The sequence below is a fragment of the Podarcis vaucheri genome, assembly GCF_965113315.1.
Source record: "Podarcis vaucheri genome assembly, chromosome: 12".
Taxonomy (NCBI): domain Eukaryota; kingdom Metazoa; phylum Chordata; class Lepidosauria; order Squamata; family Lacertidae; genus Podarcis; species Podarcis vaucheri.
The window spans coordinates 10,229,316-10,250,935 of NC_138750.1; the positions used below are offsets into that span (position 1 = coordinate 10,229,316).

At 44.8% G+C, this 21,620-nt stretch overlaps 1 protein-coding gene across 8 annotated transcripts in view; it reads left to right on the forward strand.

The window, feature by feature from the left end:
* The window catches only part of PDE1C (phosphodiesterase 1C), a 265,314-nt gene that overhangs the window by 180,103 nt on the left and 63,591 nt on the right, over window positions 1-21,620 (forward strand). For all 8 annotated transcript variants that reach the window (XR_014212337.1, XR_014212338.1, XR_014212339.1 and 5 more), the window contains 4 exons: window positions 11,473-11,586; window positions 12,021-12,203; window positions 13,489-13,555; window positions 19,514-19,630. Coding sequence is in view for 2 of the 8 variants with exons in the window: in XM_082192834.1 (XP_082048960.1) it covers window positions 11,473-11,586; window positions 12,021-12,203; window positions 13,489-13,555; window positions 19,514-19,630 (481 nt within the window). In the remaining 6 variants the exon portion in view is untranslated. The remainder of the gene's footprint in view (window positions 1-11,472; window positions 11,587-12,020; window positions 12,204-13,488; window positions 13,556-19,513; window positions 19,631-21,620) is intronic.

Genomic DNA, 21,620 nt, shown 5'->3' on the forward strand with positions numbered 1-21,620 from the left:
AAAACAAATCCAATCTTCATCCAGCGTCCCTTCCTCCTGGTCCCGGGTTTTGTCAGTCCTCATTATCCCATCAATCTGGCGCATTAATCTGGTATCCTAATATCCGAGGCCCTTAAGTCTCTTCCATGTCCCTTCCGCAGCTCTTCTTCATATTTGTAACTGTATTTTCCCTTGTCTCCTGCTTGTTTCACTCGTGGGAACTCCAGCTTAGCAATATTTTTGACCCTTCTCGACAGATCAGCCCCTTTTCCATAATCAACACTAAATTCCATGTGGTATTTAAAGACATGTTTCAAAATCCCTCCAAAATTGAGAGCCCCCACAATCCCAAACATCTCACGCCCATTGCCAGACTTGAAAAGTCCAAACATCCCTGCATAGGAGGGTCTATCCTCCCCATTTCCAGACCAAACCAAACTTTTTCTTTCCAAATCTGGCTTTTTCCAAGTTTGTTTGTCAAATCCAAAAGTTCATATTCCTGTTGGGCCTGTTCTGTCAGGGCACACTCCTGATTTAATTCCTGGGTGGGCTCCACATATTTTCCCACTGCCTGTTCAAAATTTCTAATCGAATCAGCCATCAAATTCGTCTTCTCATGTAGCTGTTCCAGTAGGGCATTTGTTTTATAGAAAGGACACAACAGAGCTTCTGAATACATTGTCCTGAAGGTCAGATGTCTATTCCCACAATTGTAATCTGTAACAGCTGCCAGCTCCCAGTAGTTGGTTACAGTTTCACAGTCTCCCTCTAGGGGGAAAACTTCTATTTAATCTTTCTTTTAAAGACAAGTCTAGCAATAGAGTTTCCTTTTTTCAGATATTTTTCAGATATTTTGTCAATATTTGTTCCTTTAAGGTGCGAAAGGAAACAATGGAATCACTATGTTTCTCTTCTTTTAGCTATCTGTCAAAAGCGTTTGTCTCTGGTCAATGAGCTTCAAACGTCAGTCCTGACACCCCGCTCCAGGATCAGGTCGATGGAAAGTTACTTTACTTTAAACTCACTTCTGCAGGTTTAAACAGTCCAGAAAAGATCCCCCTTCTTCTGCTGCCGAAGGGGGGTTCAACAATTTTAAATGATGAAAGCCAATCCTTTAGAAGCGATTTTCTGAGCTCTAGTTTACGTTGTCTTTGCTTTATTCTGTTTACAAAGAAACGGAAGTCTGACTTCCTGTTTAGACCTTCCCATTTCAGTACCAAATTGAAATAAAATTTTTAAGTCCAATTCCTTTCTGCTCGCCAGTCTTTATTTAAAGTCCAATTGTTCAAAGTTTAAGTACTCACGGGTGCTTATTTTAGAAGCCAAATTGTCCCAGGAAAAAGGCAGCGCTCTCCGGCAACAGCTGTGCGGCTTCGCTCCACGGAAATAGCAGTTGACTCACAGCACCGTGCCACTTCCCCCTCTTCGCTTCAGAGCCTGTTAGTGGGTTCCTTTGCGGGTTGGGGGGGCACTAAGGGTGCCCGCCGAGTCCCATGGTCACAGGCTTCATCCGCCTGTGATTTTTAAAAGGGTCCCCGCTTCGCCATAGCGGAAAAGTCCCGTTTCGCGCAGAGCTAGTCCCTCCAATTCAGAGGGAGTCCGCCATTGCCGATGGCGCCACCCCAGAAATCCCGTTTTGCATAACTTTCTATGGGAAAGCACGCCTTGGTTTTGGAATGGACTTCCAAACGGATTAAGTTTGCCTTCAAGAAAGGAATCACCCCAGTAGCCTCCTCCCTGGTCTCCCATGCAACAGCCATTTCAACTGCCACCTTAATGTCCAAAGTGAGCAGAAGGAGACAGAGCTCACCTCCCATTGGCTGACTGATTGCTAGCCAGGGGAAGTCACCACCTTCTGCTTTCAAGGTGGTGGCTGACAGCTCACTGAGGTCTTTGTGGGCTGTGCTGACCTTTAAAGCCCTAAACGGCCTTGGTCCAGTATACCTAAAGGAGCATCTCCACCCCCATCATTCTGCCCGGACGCTGAGGTCCAGCGCCGAGGGCCTTCTGGCGGTTCCCTCATTGCGAGAAGCAAAGCTACAGGGAACCAGGCAGAGGGCCTTCTTGGTAGTGGCGCCCACCCTGTGGAACACCCTCCCATCAGATGTCAAAGAGATAAACAACATTTAGAAGACATGTGAAGGCAGCCCTGTTCAGGGAAGTTTTTAATGTGTGACATTTTAATGTATTTTTAATCTTTGTTGGAAGCCACCTATTGTGGCTGGGGAAATCCAGCCACATGGGCGGGGCACAAATAAAAAATTATTATTATTATTATGGTATCATGGGGGCAAGTGAGCGAGGGAAGGTTTCTTTTCTTCTGGGAGTAAAGGGGCAATATAAATGGACCTGTTGGCATCTTAGACCACATAGGGATGGTATGGGTACTTGGTGCCTTCCTTGGCTGATCCTGTCGTTTCAAGTCATTTTCTCCAACACTGCATCAAATGCTTTGGAGGAATGAGGGTGCTGCGTCCTGTTGATATAATTCTCCATTTCTTAGTAAATGCCATTGTACTTAATAGGATTTACCTTGCCTAGCAAATGTGCGTAGCATTACAGCTGTGTTTTGCAACACACACACACACACACACACACACACCTTCTCCCATTTATACATTCCCATTATTTCAGTGGATCTTGCTTCCAATTTCAGTGTGCGTAGGATTGCAGCCGAAGGCATTTTACTGGTCCTTTAAATTGAGAAATCAAATATTTGGGCTACAGTCCAGTACGATCCACTAAAATCAAATACACCTAACTTTGGTTTACAGTGGGCTCTGTGTCCTCATAGTTATATATTGAAAGTAATATGGCCAATGGCCATAGCTGGTCAGTATTAGAGGAGGCAACCTGTTCCAGTCTTTGCAGTCCAAGAGGACTTTGCAGTTCACTTATTCCCCTCTTCCAAAAACTGTATTTGTTTTCCTTAAGAGAAAAGAGATTTTTCTTCCTTCCTTCCTTTCTTAAAAGTTGTTATTGATTTGTTACCCCAAAAAGAGAAAAGTGTGAACATAAAACAAACACCCACCCACCCACACAAAGAAAACAGAAAATAAAAAATGCAAACCATGAATTTTCCCAGCCTGGAAGGACAAAAAGACAAAAATAGAGCACAGCTCCAAAGAGATAGTGAAATATTAACTCATACTAAGGTTTCCTTCACAAATTATAAAGATATATAGAAATAAAAGTATTCTCCTCCCGTGAGTTCCATCAGTACTGAGAATAAAGTTTCTATATACAGTGGTACCTCGGGTTACATACACTTCAGGTTACATACGCTTCAGGTTACAGACTCCGCTAACCCAGAAATATTACCTTGGGTTGAGAACCTTGCTTCAGGATGAGAACAGAAATCGCACAGCAGCGGCGGCGCAGCGGCTGCGGGAGGCCCCATTAGCTAAAGTGGTGCTTCAGGTTAAGAACAGTTTCAGGTTAAGAACGGACCTCCGGAACGAATTAAGTACTTAACCTGAGGTACCACTGTAGTCTTAAATGAGACACACATTTGCATATACTGGTGGCACCTCAGTATTTAGTTTGTGAGATATATTTTCAAGAAGGACAATTTCCCCCACCCCAACTACATTTTTGGCACATTCTTAAAGCTGAATGACTACAAGTTTTTAAGTCGCTTTCCCTTGCAGCATTGTGCAGAAGTTAAACATGGTTTGTTTTAAAATAAAACTGCACAGATGAGGCGAGAAAACATATGAAGTACCTCACAGAATCCATCCGGCCTTTGCTACGACTATTGATTTTCTATCCCCAGCCAGCCTTATGAAGGCAGGAGCCTGCCAACAATCGTTACAAATTTGCTTCTGCTTCCTTCAAATATTTATACCTTGAGGCGCAAATTCAGTCTCCATCCAACAAAAAGCACCTTGCAGTTGCTTAGGGTACTATATCAGGCTAATTGGACTGAGGTAAATATTGCTGTAAAACGTGCTACTGTTTAAGAGTGAACTGAATACCATGGAAGCTGCAACTTTCTGCCTCATTCTTCATTATTTTCTTTATTAAATTAAACATTTAGGGGGGTTACAGAGGCAGCTTCAGTTAGGCAGAGCCACTTTTGCACTGGGAACTCAGCTTGCAGAACCTCTTATTGGCTTTCAAAAAAGATACTTCACAATTTGGGTCCCCCAAAATCTTTGTCATTGTCATGGATCTCACGACATCCTTGCTTCTGAAAGGCCCTGCTGGATCTCTGGTCCTGGGTCTATGGGATATCACAAATAGCTTGTATGCTACCATGCAGGTGGTGGAAAAAGAAGAAAACCGCCATACACACCAGTAGTTTTTCTTTTTTTGTGAAACGCTAGGCTGCTGTATGTCCCATAGGAAGGCCTGGGTCCCTCCAAAAGCGCCCGTTCTCCGCAGGATGTTTTGAACAAAGCTAAACCATGCAAGGAAAATGTAGGCACTAACAAGCCACAAATATAGTGACTTTTATTTCCTGTTACTGTTCCCCCACCCCCCGTAAACAATTTATGGCAGTCTGAAATGCCAGGCGGCTGAAATATTCATTGGTGTTGTCATTTTATGGGAAGAAGCAAAGATGAAAGCTAGATGCAGGGAAGTTGATTATCTTTGAAAATGGAATGTTACAAGCTGAGGGAAAGAATCTGTGGAAAGTGCCTGGCATCTTGTGTTATCTGTGCAGGAGTTAATCACATTCATCTTCTGCTTCATTAATACCGCTGGCAGGCTTTCATTAAAATAATTAGAATCTTGCGTATATCTGCCGATATCAGAAAACCCCAAAGTCCTCGACATAATCTTTTCTGCCTTTCTTCATTCATACCTGGCCTGTCCAGTTAGGGTTGAGAGAGACTCCTGCCTGAAATCATAGACAGCTTCTGCCTGCCATTGTGGATGGTATTGGGCTTCCTATGGAATCCCCAGCTACTAGTAAATAGTACATACTGCCTCCGATACTCAGGAAGTAATATAGCCATCATGCCCAATTTGTTAATTCCCTTATAAAGTCGTCCAGGTTGGTGGCCATCACTATAACTTCCATAAACTTGGCATTGTGCGAATGAATATTCCCCTTTGCCTGTTCTGAATTTCCTAACTTTCAGGTTTATTAGATGAGTCCTGCTTTTAATATTATGAGAGAGACCGAATCTCTGCTCACTCTCGACTTCCTACACAAGATCTCATCACCACAATCCAGACTCCCCAGTGAAAGAATAGGTTAAGCGCTTTCAAATACAAGATGTTCAATTTCTGTAAGTTCTTTGAAAAGCAAAGTTGAATCTTTGATTTTGTTCTAATTGCAGAGTAACAGGTTGTGTTCAAAGTGAGGTTAATTGGGTTCGCCATGCTGGAATGGCTATGTGGCTGGAATGGTTCATAGCTTTTTTTGGGGGGAGGGAGAACAAACAAACACAAGAGAGCCTTGTTGACACCTTAACATGGCAGACATTTTCATGGACTGGAATCCGTTTTGTCAAATCAATGATGTGCAGAGAGAAAAGGCAATGTCAACAGGAAAGTCAAATGCCAATGAAATGCCAAAAGTACAATTTGTGACAATGCCCAGAAAATATTCAAAAAAATCTAAGGGGTTTTATGAACACTAAAGAAATTCCACTGCCTTGGTTTCCTGTACCCAGTGCCAGATTACCAAATAGGCCAGCCTATGGGCCCTATGCCTTCTGATCTTTGATCTTGAAAGAAAATCACAATGAAGCTTTCTTAGTTTCATGTTATCCCACAAGCATATTCCCCAGAGATTTTGATAGTCTAGGGGCCTCCACAGGGTTAAATCTGGCACTGCCTGTACCCCCAGCCTTCCTGGCAGCAAGTCCCACTGCTATATGCAGTATGTTAAGTCCAAAGTTCAACAGTCAGGAAACACAGTCCAGACTCAAACCCAAAGCACAGTCCCTAAGAGGTCTTGGAACATCCAAGCTGAGGTCCATCAACATGGGCATAATGAAATGCTGAGTGGAGTTAGAGCAGCCTTTCTCAATCTTTGGGTCCCCAGATGATGTTGGACTACAACTCCCATCATTTGTAGATAGCAGGACCACAGTGGTCAGGGGATGATGGGAGTTGTAGTCCACCAACATCTTGGGACCCAGGGTTGAGAAAGGCTGAGCTAGAGAATGTGACACTGCTGCATTAATTCATCCTTAGGTTTATTTTGGCATTGATCTCATGAACAGGCTTATGAATTTAATATTTTTCTACTTGCATAAGTAAGCTATAGCAGCAACAAGGAAGCCAATTCCCAATTCTCTAGCTTGTGGCTTAGTTGGAAAGAGTCCCTGCTTCTGTGCATGAAAAAAATATGACCACAAACAGTAAGTTTGGGGCTTCATATTCTGATGAACCATTCTGCTACCTGAGAATGAAGTTTGTGATCAACTGGTATCTCTGTTCATATTCATGATCTGATATGATTTTTTAAAAATTTAAAGCTGAACTGAAGTGTTTTGTCACTTTCTGTTTTGGCAGAATTCAGTGTTGTTGTTGTTTTTTTCCAAAAAATTGCCTGTTGTTGTTATTGATCTTTGGAGCACATTTCCATCGCTAGCACCCAGGTTGTCAGAAATTTCTGGCACTGTTTCTTTAGCAGCAAGCATCTAGCGTCTACAGGTCCAGCATGCGCATTAAGCGAAACAGATGGCAACTTGATTTACAACCCCACGGCAAGTGACAATATAATGTTTACTAATGATATTTAATAGGCACCCCACAAAAATACAGTTAATTGCATGCATGAAGTGGGCTGGGTTTGAGAAAGCACAAATTAGTTACTGCTGGGAATGTGCTGTGCAACGATGTGGAAATGGATACATCTTGTTTTCCTGTTGAATTCTTATTTTTTCTGTGCAGTTCAAAAGTGTATGCTGCCCAAGCGCCGTAGCTGATAACATGTATATAACCTTGGCTTTGCAGTAGACTGTTGGGCTTTAGCAGACAGGCAGAAGGCAACTGGTCTTGGCAAGTCGTAACTGGTTGCTGCGCCAAGGTGCTGATTTTGAAGGTGCTGCTTGAAGGGGCATCTCCAGACACTACAGAGGCAGAATTTAAATAGGTTACCATGAAAGTCTAGGCCATAGCATCTTGACGGAGCTAATGAATATGTATAAAGGTTTTCACTGTCTCCCCACAAACATCTAGGACTGGAGAGGCAGAGCTTCTAGGTAAAACAATCTGCCTTTCAAGCAGGGCTGTCTTAAGCATATGCGGTGTCGGGGTGCAAAGATCTGCCCGGTGCCCCCCCCAGGTTGTCCAGTCCCAGGTGTGCAGGAGGGCAGAGCTGGCCAGACGCCTCAGTGTCTCGCTGGCTCGGTCACCCCCGAACTCACGGTGCAGAGCTGCCTGCAGCGACGGCGCTATGACTGATGGGCGGGCTCTTCCCCGGACTCAACTCTCGGGCTCCAGACTCTCAGCCTGGTGCCCTAGAGCCCTTCACCCGGGTGCCCTGCACCTCTAGCGCCTATGGGTAAGATGGCTCTGCTTCCAGGTACGAGTGAGTGCCAGCCCCTCTCTTTTGAGAAATAAATCCTTTGGCCTACTAGCTTCCATAGACATGCAATGCAACGATTGTTAAGCATGTTTGCATGTAAGTAAGCTTATATAGTTCAGCACCACATGCACAAACACATTTGGGATGTTTAGATGTGCCCAGGCTAAAACCACATTCTGGGTTGAGGCAGGGGTGGAAGGGGGTAATGAATTTTGACAGAACTAAAGAATTGATGACTTGTACATCCAGGGGCATAGGAAGGGGTGTGTGTGGGGGGGTGCAGACTGCCCCAGGTGTCATCCCTGAGGGGGTGACAAAATGGCACACCGCAGGGGGCGGCACTTACCGTGGGGCCTGGCCTGCAGCACACCTGAGCCACGTCTCTCCTGGGAGTGATGCGGGGGTTCGGGGCCCTGTGTTGCCCGAAACGGCAGCGTGGGACTTCTGTCCGCCAGGTAGACTCTGTGGGCAGCTCCCTGGGTGCCCCCCTGGGCGGATTGCTGCCCTGCCTTCCTGGATGGATTGCCGCCCACTCGGGCGGATCAGCTCGCCTTGCCCCCACCCCTCCAGGTGCCAGAGCAGCTAGCTACACCCCTGTGTACACTGGTGAACTTTTACATCCCACCAGACTTGTTTGGGTGTCCCACTGTCACACAATGTGTTGGAAGTGGGGGAAGAAATGAACCCGACAGATCCAAGAATTTGATGGCCTGGCATCAGGGAACATCACCGGCCCTGAGATGGTTAGGTGGCATCAGCGTCATGAATTTTGACAGAAAGAAAGACAGAAATGTGGTTGTCTGGATATCAGCAAAGGTTATACCCGTGTTGAAATATGGCAGGATGTTCAGGAACCATCAAGAAAAGATCAGCTGAAGATATCAGAGGGAATAAGGGGAAATGAAGTTCCACCAGATTCAGGAGCCACCTTAGTATTGCTGTTTCGAATTAATGCAGCCCTTATAGCTTGTGCTTCTAGATTCAATCAACAAATGGGCTTTGGAGCTCATTAGTGTGAATAAGAACATATGTTCACTCAGAAGAATATGAAAACTGGATTTAGTTGTTATCCTGAACAGGGAGGCATGCGCTAGGCTTTCCAATTTTCACTAGGGGCCACTTTGCTGCTTTCTGTATCTTGGGTTGCCAAATGTTGGGCTTGCCTGCTAACAGTAAGACTTTGGCAGTTGGCAGGCCTATCATGTATTCCTGAAGTCCAGCTGGATTCTGCCCAGATCCCTTTTCTTCTCTCTTCTCCTCGTGAGTGGATGCGAGAGATCAATGAGTGGAGACTATTGAGAACCAGACTTAATGGAATAAGCTAGGTGGGAATGCCATATTTGGCACAGCACATGGTGTCTGCGTTTTGCAATCTTGCACCACAGATATAAGGAGCCAGTTCCATAGTGAATCGTCATCCCCAGTGGAACCTTATTACTATAGTGAGGGATACAATTCCATCACAAGGATATTCTGTATTCTTCCCATATTCCCATAATATTGAGGCCAAAACAGGTGTCCATGCACCTTACATACAGTATGTGTGCTTAGTAGTTGTTCAGTGCACTTTTGCCGCTGAAAGAGTAAGGAAATATGTGTTGTAATGTTGATGTATTACATGCTGTTTATGAGATATATGGTAGCTGTAATTTTTGTGTGTGTAAAGAAATATTTTCTACTGCAGAATAACAGCGACATACTTTTTAAAAAGGGGGCTTTAAAATAATATCGTGACACAGCCATTTCATACCTCTTCAAAACACGCAGGACATGATGGTGGGAAAGTTGCTTTTCAAACATCTTGAGAGATTTTGCGACAAAGTGCAGCCTGGAAATCTGCCAGGCATCGTACTCCTGCAATGCAGAGATAAAGGGTTGCATCCACCTTTGGGCCTGAGTTGGTCATTATTTCCATAGGAGTTTTTCTGTTGGATACCATTCATTCATTTTTCTGTTGGATACTTTTTGGTGCATGCTAGAATTCCCAGCCATGCTTAGGCATGTTTTGCCTTTGCACTAAACACCTTGTTTATCACGGTCCCTTGTAACACTTAAAGAAATGTGTGTTTATAAAATTCTCTGGAAGTAAATTCATGAAGCAGATATAAGGAAAAGGACATGCCAGCACCTAGACCTTTGCAGGCCTTCAATCGCTAGTGAGCCTGAACTTTTGCTTAACCACAGTGTGTCTGCGCCCATTTGCCAGACCAAGCTGAAACACAATACAGTGGTGCCCCGCAAGGCGAATGCCTCGCAAGATGGAAAACTCGCTAGACGGAAGAGTTTTCCGTTTTGGAGGTGCTTCGCAAAACGAATTTCCTATGGGCTTGCTTCGCAAGATGACAATGTCTTGTGAGTTCCTGCAGGTTTTTTCCCCTTTCCCCCTTTTTTCTAAGCCGCTAAGCCGCTTATCAGCTGATCCGATCAGCAGATAAGCCGCTAAAAGCCGCTAATAGCGCTAATCCGCTAATCCGTCAATGGGCTTGCTTCGCAAGACGGAAAACCCGCTAGACGAAGAGAATCACAGAATGGATTCTTTTCGTCTTGCGAGGCACCACTGTAAAGACTTGTTGCGGTCATTTGAAAGAACTGCAGGCACGAAAATCTATGATTTATTCTGAGCGGCTTCACGCATGCTTTAAAAGCATTGATCACACAAAAGAGACAATGGTAGCCTGAAGAATGGTAGCTCCTGAAGTGAGCTGCTTTACAATCTGGGGGTACTGCAGTTGTGCATTGAAATAACTAAATGTCTCTTTCACCGAAGGCATGTGGCCACTTCCAGCACCTCTACCAGATAAGTCATAAATAACAAACGGCAGACAAGGGCAACAACATTGTTTTGTGTATGTGAAGCACACGGTTCTATTCCGAAAGCCCTCTTCTTTTGCCAGATGATGGATGGACTATGTGCCACATCTAATATTGTATGATGGATGCTAGCGCTGCAGTGTTAGAGCTATTCATTCTGCCTGAATTGTATATGGATGTTTGAACACTGCAGAACAAATGTGCAGGGTTATGTTTAGCGAATTGAATCAAAGGCACAAAATACAAACGTGAGCGTCTCTATTAATCCTTCACTTCGCCCACGCTACATTTCATGCATTTTAAGATCCAGTGTATTCATTCTTAAGCAAAATCAATAAAGGGCAGGATCCACAGAGCTGTGGGGAGAAGTTTCATGTCTACACCAGGATCCCGGAGGTCCCTTTTTCATGCCCCCACATCTGCTTCCGAAAGCTAGGAGACAATGCAAAGTTGTGCCCAATGCAGTGAAAAGCGTTCCACTTAGAAAAGCAAATTGCTTACACGACTATTTGGCAAACCTGGAGAGGCATCCTTTTATAACTAGTCTTTACAACTAGTTAACTCTATACATGTTGAACATAATTCTCTGTATTAAATAAACCCTGCTAGAGATTGCATTCTCCTGGAATGCTCTGTTGAAACTAAGATGTTCAAAATCTTCCTGTCCCTCCTTTTAGAATTTCAACACTGTTTAATGATATAAAACATCCTTCATGCCTGCACTTTCTGTTAAAAAGCCATATTGGGAGAATGGAAATGCTTTTATGAAAGGCAGCCCTCTACTAGGGAGCTAGGGAAGCAGGTTATATAAGATGGTAGATTAATCCAAACTGTTCAGTCTGTCTTCTGCAGTAGCCTAGATAACAACACCCTGGTGGAATCTACACACATGTAAAAAAACGCTGTAAAAATGCTTTTAAAAAACGTTTTAAAAAATATATAGAATTTGCCATAACTCACTGTTGCCATCTAGTGTCAGATTTGTATAATGCACTTTACAAAACAAAAGTTATTTGCAGCTGTATAGCTCAGTCCCCTTTTATGGGTTGTAACCATCATATACTCACAGCCCTCATGTTCTGTTAATAGGATGGTGCAAGAAAGTTAAGGATTTGGGGATATTAATCTGAACTCCTTTGGAATTCCAAATGTGGATTTGTGCTAATCAAATTCTTGTTTTCTTCTCTTAGGTTACGATCTTTGGTGAAGCAGCTAGAGAGAGGAGAAGCTTCCGTTGTTGACTTGAAAAAGAACTTGGAATATGCTGCTACAGTGCTTGAATCTGTGTACATTGATGAAACCAGGTGAGACGATTGTTTCAGTGTAGTAATGCTTTATTCTCATCATTTATTTTTTAAGTAAACAAGATTAATACCTCATCCTGTTTCTTGGGATTAGTGTGAGTCACACAAAGATTCACAAAATGTTTAGGGGTCTGTGTACCCCTGAGCTCCCCCAGAAAAAAAGCACTGTGAATAACCCTGCAAAGATCTTCATTGCTCTCACACTCCAGAAGTGAGGTACTTTACAATCTGGGGGTACATAGAAATAACTAAATGTCGATATTTTTCTGCATTAAATTCACCTGAAAGAAAACAACCACCAACCAACAAACTAGCAGATTTAATTAGGGGCTGGGCATGTGTAACACCTTGTAACCAGGAGAAATGTTGCAAGAAAAATGCTGTTTCTGTGGAAATCTTTATTTAACGTATCTCCCCTGTATCTCTCCCAACAGGCGTCTGTTGGATACGGAAGATGAACTCAGCGATATCCAGTCAGATGCTGTGCCCTCGGAAGTACGGGATTGGCTGGCTTCTACTTTCACACGGCAAATGGGGATGATGCTGAAAAGGAGCGAGGAAAAGCCACGGTTCCGAAGTATTGTGCATGCAGTTCAGGCTGGGATATTTGTGGAGAGGTAACGGATGATGCAACTGCTCTGCAGCAAAGAATAGTCAGATGTTGCAGTTTATAGATATTGGAGCTTTGTAGGTAAACGTGAGCAACCAGTGAAGGCCCAATAGTTCTTCTGAAGAATTGGACGGGATCATGACTTCACTTTCTCCATCTCTAAATCCAGATATGAGAGCCCTCTGTCTCTGAGGGCCTTCTGAGCACAATAATTCAGAAATGGCTAGCACTTACGATATCGTAACAACCCTGAATCATTTCAGTTCACCAGTTTTAGCGTTTGCATCACTTTGAGATGGATTGCATCTTGGGCTAATGATGTCTGAGCGGAAACAGGATCCTTTTGGTCGCCAGGCAAGGTTGCTATTTCGATAACACAGAATGGTGCATTTTGCAATTATATTTGGCGGGAAGGCTGTGGCAGTGTTTTGCATTGAAGCATTAATTGTAAAGAGAACTCTGTCTAACCTTGCCATTGAAATAACAACACACATTTACTTTGAAATAAGTCAAAGAGATGCCAGTGCTTCCAAGTAGACCAGTATAAAGTAAGCAGCACATAAGCAGCACACAAAACACTAAAAAATATTCTAAATCTTAAATTAATAATCCAAAAATTGAGAGAGCTACTACAAGATCTACTACAGAAGCCACAAACAGAAAACTCATCCAAATTGTGTCCAAAAGGAAGATTCAGTCTGTTTGTGGCTTCTGTAGTAGATCTTGTACATAGTTCTCTCAATTTTTGGATTATTAATATAAGATTTAGAACGTAGAATGTTTTTTTTAGTGTTTTGAGTGCCGCTTATTTGCTGCTTACTTTATACTGGTCTACTACGAGAATTGGCAGCACAGGTTCATTTCTCCAGTGCTTCCAAGCAAGCATACCAGATCATCCTGATCCAGTGATCCTCTTCCACGTGTGGTTGGGATCTTTTACATTACAATAAAGGAAACTTGTGCAGATTGTGCTGGTGGTGGTTTTGCAGATTCAAACCGACGTGTGCAAGGCATGAAACGGTGGCAGTGGTGAGGCAGTACAGGAAGCCTATATTCTGGCTGTAAACATTTTAAGTAAATGCATACCTTCATCAAAGCACAACATACGGCAGCAGTTCTGCAGAGAGCTCTTTTGCACGACGCTATCTCTGGCTCTGAATGGAACATTTTGGCATAGAAATTAATGCCAGTGGGAATAAAGGAAGAAAGGCAATTTGTTTGGCTTGGGTAAAAACGATGTATTCTGAAGAGAACTCTGTCGTGTGTGTAATTAATTTGTTTTATCTTGACAGAATGTACAGACGGACATCCAATATGGTTGGACTTAGTTACCCACCAGCTGTCATTGGAGTGCTAAAGGTAATGCCAGTGGTGGTTCTCTCTTACAAAACACTGAAATGGTACGGGGATTTCATGTAGAGGTCTGTGCATGCTCTACCTTTCATTGTGTCTTGAAAATAATTTAGCTGACATCATACAAGGAGACAAAATGCATCAGAGAAAAACAGTCCAGAGGTTACCTGGTGATCTTCAGCTCATTTCTGTTGTTAAAATATCACCACTAGAGTAAGGTGTGATATCTTCTGTATCTAAACAGGAAGTAGAAAATGAAGTCTTGAACAATACCCTAAGAATAAAGGTAAAGGTAAAGGGACCCCTGACCATTAGGTCCAGTCGTGGCCGACTCTGGGGTTGCGCCGCTCATCTCGCTTTATTGGCTGAGGGAGCCGGCGTACAGCTTCCGGGTCATGTGGCCAGCATGAGTAAGCTGCTTCTGGCGAACCAGAACAGCGCACGGAAACGCCGTTTACTTTCCCGCCGGAGTGGTACCTATTTATCTACTTGCACTTTGACGTGCTTTCGAACTGCTAGGTTGGCAGGAGCAGGGACCGAGCAACGGGAGCTCACCCCGTTGCGGGGATTCAAACTGCCGACCTTCTGATCGGCAAGTCCTAGGCTCTGTGGTTCTGCCTTTAAACATCCCACTGTATTAAACATCCCCTCCAAATGCATGTTGGCAAGAAGGACCCAAGGCCAGTCTTTTGCCTGATAGGATTCTTTCTGCCTCCCAGTTCTCTTTTAATATTACTGGGTGTCCATTAGTATTCTATTCTACACTTGCAGTTTGAAGCACCTGACCTGCTATTTATTTAGAGCACCTCACATGGGAGCTTAGCTGTAAAGTGTTTGGTTCGATCCTCAGCACCTCAGGCTGGCAAAAGGGATTTCTCCACAAAACCCCAGAGAGCTGAGATTGCACTGGTACAGTGGTTGGTACAACTTTTCTTACTTCGTTTGGACTAGGCTAATAAAACTTAGCACAGAGGAAATTTTCGTTGGATTTTTGTTTATTCCACAGCAAGAGCCTACCTAAACAAAAGTCAGTAAAAATCAATCCTATAGCATGCCAATAGTGCAATGTTAACACATAACTAAAACATCCATCCCCAAAGGTCCCCTTGTTACTCATTCAAGGAAAAAAGTTTTGTTTTTTAAAAAAGGACCATGCATTTTGTGACTACATATGAGTTTCTGGAAATCAGTACTGGATAACAGTAGCCTTGCAAAAGTGTGGTGTAAATCTGAACTAAGCAATGGTAACCAGTCATTTAAGTTTCTCAGTGTCCCTTATGGGGCACTGTGGGGAGTTTAAATGGCTACAAGCCACTTCCCCCACTGATGTAGGAGGAAGCCCAGCAGAGGCTCAGCAAATAGGAAGCACTGCTGGTCTCCTTCCACCCCTAGGGAGGAAATTCTGGCATCTGCCCTTTGGGGTCTCCTCGGCTATGCACACACACCTGGCATGATCCTTTCTCCCCACGAAGGTCTTTAACCACCAGGTGAGGTTGATTTGATTCCTCGCCTTGTTTCCGATTTAGATCTTTGCTCATCCCTTCTTCCCCGGCAGCCCTGGCATGCTGACGTCATGAGGACATGCCCTGCCACGTGCCTGGACTTCTGTGGCTGCCTGGCCCCTTCATTTAAAATACTGTGGGAGCTAGGGCAGCCACAGCCCTGGGGAGTTGGTGCGTTTGTTTCCTTGCAGTGGTGGAGGCACCTCATTTTGCCTCAGGTGCCAAAATGAACTATTGAAATGAATCTATTTGGTAGATTGTTGCCTGTCTAAGTCAGGGGTCAGCAAACTTACTGCGCCTCGGTCTGGTGTCTCCAGCGCTGATAGCACGGAGGGCGGGGGAGCACGTGCCCATATGCGTGCGCACACGCTATTTCTGGTGCACTTCCAGGTCGGAGGAGTACCGGAAATAGCTTGTTCAGATGTGCATGGGCCTCCTCCAACCCAGATGTGCACTGGAAATAACACTTGCGCATGCACAAATAACACTTGCACATGCCAAAATAAAAAAATTCCTTCCAGTAGCACCTTAAAGACCAACTAAGTTAGTTCTTGGTATGAGCTTTCGTGTGCATGCACACTTCTTCAGACACACTGAAACAGAAGTTGCCAGATCCTTCTATATAGTGAGAAGGTGGGGAGGGGTATTACTCAGAAGGGTGGTGGGAATGGGAGATTGGCAGATAGCTGAGATGAGCCTGTTGACGACTCTTAACGACTGTAATAGGTCTTACAGGAAAAGGCAAGGGGTGAGAAGGTGAGAAATGGCTTAGTCATGTATAATGGGATAAGAATCCAATGTCTTTGTTCAGACCAGGTCTCTCCATGGTTTTAAGTTTGGTAATGAGTTGCAATTCAGCAGCTTCTCTTTCCAGTCTATTTCTGAAATTCCTTTGTAGTAAAACAGCTACTTTGAGATCTTGTATAGAATGTCCTGGGAGATTGAAGTGTTCTCCTACTGGTTTCTCTGTTTTGTGATTCTTGATGTCAGATTTATGTCCGCACATGCACACAAGCTATTTCCGGTGCTCCTCCGACCTGGAAGTGGGCAGCAACGCAGTGCAGTGCTGGTAAGAGTGGGCAGTGGCAGCAGGTGGAGGGGGTCGCCGTGGGCTGGATAAATGAATCCCTCGGGCCTTATCCGGCCCACAGGCCTTAGTTTGGGGACCCCTGGTCTAAGTGTTCTATGAGAAGCCAGGCAGTAAGCCTGTTGTGCATCTGATTTGAACGCGGATTATGGAGGGTTCTTAACTGATCATTTTATTTGGTGGGCTGTCCTACTTCCCAGTGTTAGCATCACCTACAAAAGGTGTACTTCGGCTCCATACAATATCTTTTCTTTTCTGCCACTATTTGCCTCTTCTGCAATGGAATAAAAGTGATATGCAAGTTGGCGGAAGCGGCACAGGGAAATTTCAGAGCATACTGAAGCGGGACAGTCCCATTTTTAAAATGTTATCTTCACATCAGGCAATTGATGCAACGTCAGTGTATGTCGTATCCACTGCGCTGCTGTTCTGGCTGCTTGAGGAAATGTCACTTAGTCTGAAAACACATCGGGGGAAATTACAGCCCAACTGCGTGTAGGATATTCATGCTATAATCAAATGCATAATGTATGAGTTGTGTCGGCGGAAATTGCCTTGTAAGTCTGATTTGCAGCACACTTGGGCGTCTCTTTTTCCTGCCACCGTTCATTACATTTGTACACTTGAATTTACATTGATTAAAAATGGCAATAAAAAATTGCTTGGCAGTGGCCTACTTAGGTGGACGGGTAATAATAGATATCAAATGGCCCTAAGTACCATTAACTTCTGGCGCACAATTAACAACATAACAGTGAAGGGACTGAGAATTGTGTTTTTGATTAAGTAATTTTAAACCATTCCACGTGGCAGCCACCACTGCATAGGAGACAATTTGCGTGCACTTACAGTCACCAGACATTTTCTTGACATTATAATGAAAATAAGAAAAGAAAAATGCACTGAAAGAGCATTCCCTGCCCCCAAAATTAAAGATGCACACAGCGCTTGCTACATGTGGTTGCCTATATAGTAAGCTATTTGTGCAGATTGAATGATTTTCTCTCTGTCACTGCATTCCTTTCTTTTTGGAAGCATAGGGTGGCTTGGAGGAAACTGCCCAATCAAAGTGGTGCAATTTTCATTTCAAATGCTCGCCTCACTATTGTGGTAGCATCTTCCACTGGGGGCAAATCCTGCAACACAAATCAGCATTGTGACTACACAGTACATTGAGTATCCATTGGCTGTCTTCTCTATTGCTGGGTTGTGTTTGAGCTTAAAAAGAACAAAACACCTAGCCAAGTGGCAACGATATGAATGGAACCTCAAGACTTGAGATCATGGGGAGGGTAACCTTTTTATAAACGTGAACTTTTGCCAAAGAGCAGAGATGGGCACGCTACCCTGGTCTCTGCTTGGTGTGACTCAGAAATCACTTGACTTGTGTGTGAGTTTGAAAACAGCAGCAACCAGAAACAAGCTGGCTTATTTCCTGAGTCAATCCAAAAGGGTTGGGAAGTATGCACCTTGGCTCCCAGTATTCAAAACATTTTTTCCAATGATGTTTTTCTTCCCTGCTTCTCCTATTTCTTTCTGGTGCACTCTGCAGAGTGTCAAGAGTAAAAGAGCAGTAGTGCTTGGGAACCGAAAGTTTCTCAAGGGCAATGTCCCTTGAGAAGACTTCAGTTCCTAAGCAGTCCTATGCCTTTTGTCCAGATACAGAGGTACCTCGGGTTAAGTACTTAATTCGTTCCGGAGGTCCATTCTTAATCTGAAACTGTTCTTAACCTGAAGCACCACTTTAGCTAATGGGGCCTCCTGCTGCTGCCGCACCGCCGGAGCACGATTTCTGTTCTCATCCTGAAGCAAAGTTCTTAACCAGAGGTACTATTTCTGGGTTAGCGGAGTCTGTAACCTAAAGCGTATGTAACCTGAGGTACCACTGTACACTGTGAAGCATGCCAGGATGATGGAGAGGAAGAAGAAAACCTTTCCTCCCCTAGCCCTCTGCTTCAGCTACTACAGCATCTCCCAGGTGGAATCTACACACATTTAAAGAAACGCTGTGAAAATGCTTTTTTAAAAAAGGTTTTGAAAAATATGTTGAATTTGCTATGGTTCACTCTCGCCATCTAGTGCCACATTTGTATATTGCACTTTACAACAAACTTAAAACGTTTTATTTGCAGCTGTATAGCTGAGTCCCCACTCTCTACTTGCAGTTAAGAAAAGAGGAGAGTGGAGAAGATGCATTGGGGGCAGGTGGAATAAGGGTACACTGCAGCTGAGAACCCTTTCCCAGCATGGGAATAAACAGAAACAGCCATCAATGAAGGTCAGGGGTTCATGGGGGCAGATTCCTCTTTTGAGAGGCCCTTTTAAGAAGTTCATTTCCAAGATAGTCTTGAACAAATTACTTCTACACCTCTTGGGGAAAGGTTTCATTTAGTAGTCTGTTATCATGAGAAATTGTGGAGGGAACATATAGAGCAATGCACCGCAGCAAAAATAAAATAAAATCATAAGCACAATCTCTTCATCACTACTTAATTCTTCAATTTTGCGCTCTCTCTCTCTCTCTCTCTCTCTCTTTGATGTGTATGATTTTGAAGGCACATAATACTTGCTGCAGCCCAGTAGGTCTGAATCTGAGTGCTTGGATGAGAGACTAGCTAGCACCTATGCACACCACTTTTTCTTCCATTATACAAGAAAGACAGTAAATGAAAGAATGAAAGCATAAATGAAAAAGAATGAAAGAACGAAGTTCTCTCTAAGCAGTAAATGCTCCAACTAAAATAGATGGCTCTCTGATGTTTCTCGAATTTAGAGCTGGACTCTGCATTCTTTAACTTGGTTGCTTGTAGCTGCCACAGGATTTAATTTGACTGGTTAAAATTAAAAAGGTAAAGGCAAAGGACCCCTGACAGTTAAGTCCAGTCGCAGACGACTCTGGGGTTGCGGCACTCATCTCGCTTTACAGACCGAGGGAGCCGGCGTATGTCTGCAGACAGTTTTTTCTGGATCATGTGGCCAGCATGACTAAGCCGCTTCTGGCGAACCAGAGCAGTGCACGGAAATGCCATTTACCTTCCTGCTGGAGTGGTACCTATTTATCTACTTGCACTTTTTGGCGTGCTTTCGAACTGCTAGGTTGGCAGGAGCTGGGACCGAGCAACGGGAGCTCACCCCGCCACGGGGTTTCGAACCTCTGACTTTCTGACTGGCAAGCCCAAGAGGCTCAGTGGTTTTGACCACAGTGCCACCCACGTCCTCTGGTTAAAATTGCTAGTGTCTTAATATGCCAAACAGATTCAACTCAAAAATTTACTGACTACCTTACATCATCAAAGCGTGTATAGGCTTTGTGTTTAACAGTCGTCGTTTTCCTTTCTGTCACTGATGACACTAATGCTGCCTTTTTTCTCACAGAACGTAGACAAGTGGTCCTTCGACGTATTTGCACTAAATGACGCTAGTGGGGACCATGCACTGAAATTCATTTTCTACGAATTGCTCACACGTTATGATTTGATCAGCCGCTTCAAGGTCAGTAATCCTGCAGTGCCCTTCCTCTCTGTTCTCTTGTAATTTACTCAAAGGAGAAATATATGTAATTCTGCTTTATCTGTGCTATTGGCCATGAACACGTGGTTGATAAACCCTGCCTGTCGCATACTTGTCGCCTGATTTAACTAGGATGTTATTACTATTGCGATGAACGAGACCCAGTAAGAATCAGTCAATATGGCATCATATTGAAATGGGGTACATTTACCGGCTTCACTGAAGGAAGGGTTCCGTGCTGTATTCAGTAGCGCTCCTGTAACAAAAGTTTTTGATGCCTGTTATGTACTGAGTTGAATAGGATCCTAAATGCAGCAGTCTGATTGGTCCACAAGAGCCACCCAATCCAGCTCCAGGTGGAAGGGAATCCGCAACCTGATTGGCCTACAGGAGAATCCCGGAATTAGCCAATCACGTGGGCCCATTGTATAAATAATGTATATAAAGCAGACATTCTGGGGGAACTTCCATTCCTCCTCACCATTATGAGCTGAATAAAGAGCTGAATAAATATACTCTCAACTCCGAGTATATTTCAATGCCAGTCACACTAAACTTCCTGGCTTTATGGCATTATGGTCTTCCAAAGCAACTACTCTGTTCCAAACTTAAAAATAGAAAGTGTAATGCTGGTGGTCAACAAAAGAGGTTTAAGACTGTCTCAAGGCAAATCTTAAAAAATGTAGTATAAACACCGACAACTGGGAAACACTGGCCTGCGAGCGCTCCAGTTGGAGAACAGCCTTTACCAAAGATGTCATGGGCTTTGAAGACACTCACTCAGGATGCAAGGGAGAAACGTGCTAAGAGGAAGGCACGCTTGGCAAATACACACCGTGATCAACTCCTGCCTGGAAACCAATGTCCCCACTGTGGAAGGACGTGTGGATCCAGAATTGGCCTCCACAGTCACCTACAGACTCATTGTTAAAACCATGTTTATGGAAGACAATCTTACTCAGCTATGAGTGATCACCAAAGAAGAAGAAGAAGAAGAAGAAGAAGAAGAAGAAGAAGAAGAAGAAGACAATCCTACCCAACTACAGCCAACATCCCCTTGTTTGGTTCTGTGGCTTAACCGTTCCCCTTCAAGTTTCTGAGCAATACCCAAATGAGCTCTTTATTGTTCATCTAGCATGGCTTTGGTTGTGGTAATATGGAGGTGGCAAAAATATGTTGCACTTCCTATCTCTGCATCGTTGTACAATCCCTAGTACCGTATTTTTCGCGGCATAAGACGCACCGGCCCATAAGACGCACCTAGTTTTTTTGGGGGGAAATAAAGGGAAAAATTTTTATTTCCCCCCCAGGTGCGCTGCGCTACACCAGGAGCTTGGGGCGTGCGGAGCTCAGCGCGCCCCAAGCTTCTGCATGCCGGCAAGGTCTCCGCTAGCGTGGGAGAGCCGGGCGCCTCTCCCAGGGCTAGCGGACCCCTGCGCTAATCCAGAAGCTTGGGGCGTGCTGAGCTCAGCGCGCCCCAAGCTTCTGCGTGCCGGCAAGCAGTCCGCTAGCCCTGGGAGAGCCGCGGGGCTCTCCCAGGGCTAGCGGACCCCTGCGCTACACCAGAAGCTTGGGGCGTGCTGAGCTCAGCGCGCTCCAAGCTTCTAGGTGCGCGCAAGCAGTCCGCTGCCGCCCCAAGCCTCGCGCACCCGGTGGGACCTCCTGCTGGGTGCGCAAGGCTTGCAGACACTCGCCTGAAGCAGGGAGAGCCCTCCCAGGGCTCCCCGTGCTTCGGGCGACAGGCTGCCGCCCCAAGCCTCGCGCACCCGGTGGGACCTCCTGCCGGGTGCGCGAAGCTTGCAGACACTCGCCTGAAGCAGGGAGAGCCCTCCCAGGGCTCCCCGTGCTTCGGGCGACAGGCTGCCGCCCCAAGCCTCGCGCACCCGGTGGGACCTCCTGCCGGGTGCGCGAGGCTTGCAGACACTCGCCCGAAGCAGGGAGAGCCCTCCCGAGGGCTCCCCGTGCTTCGGGC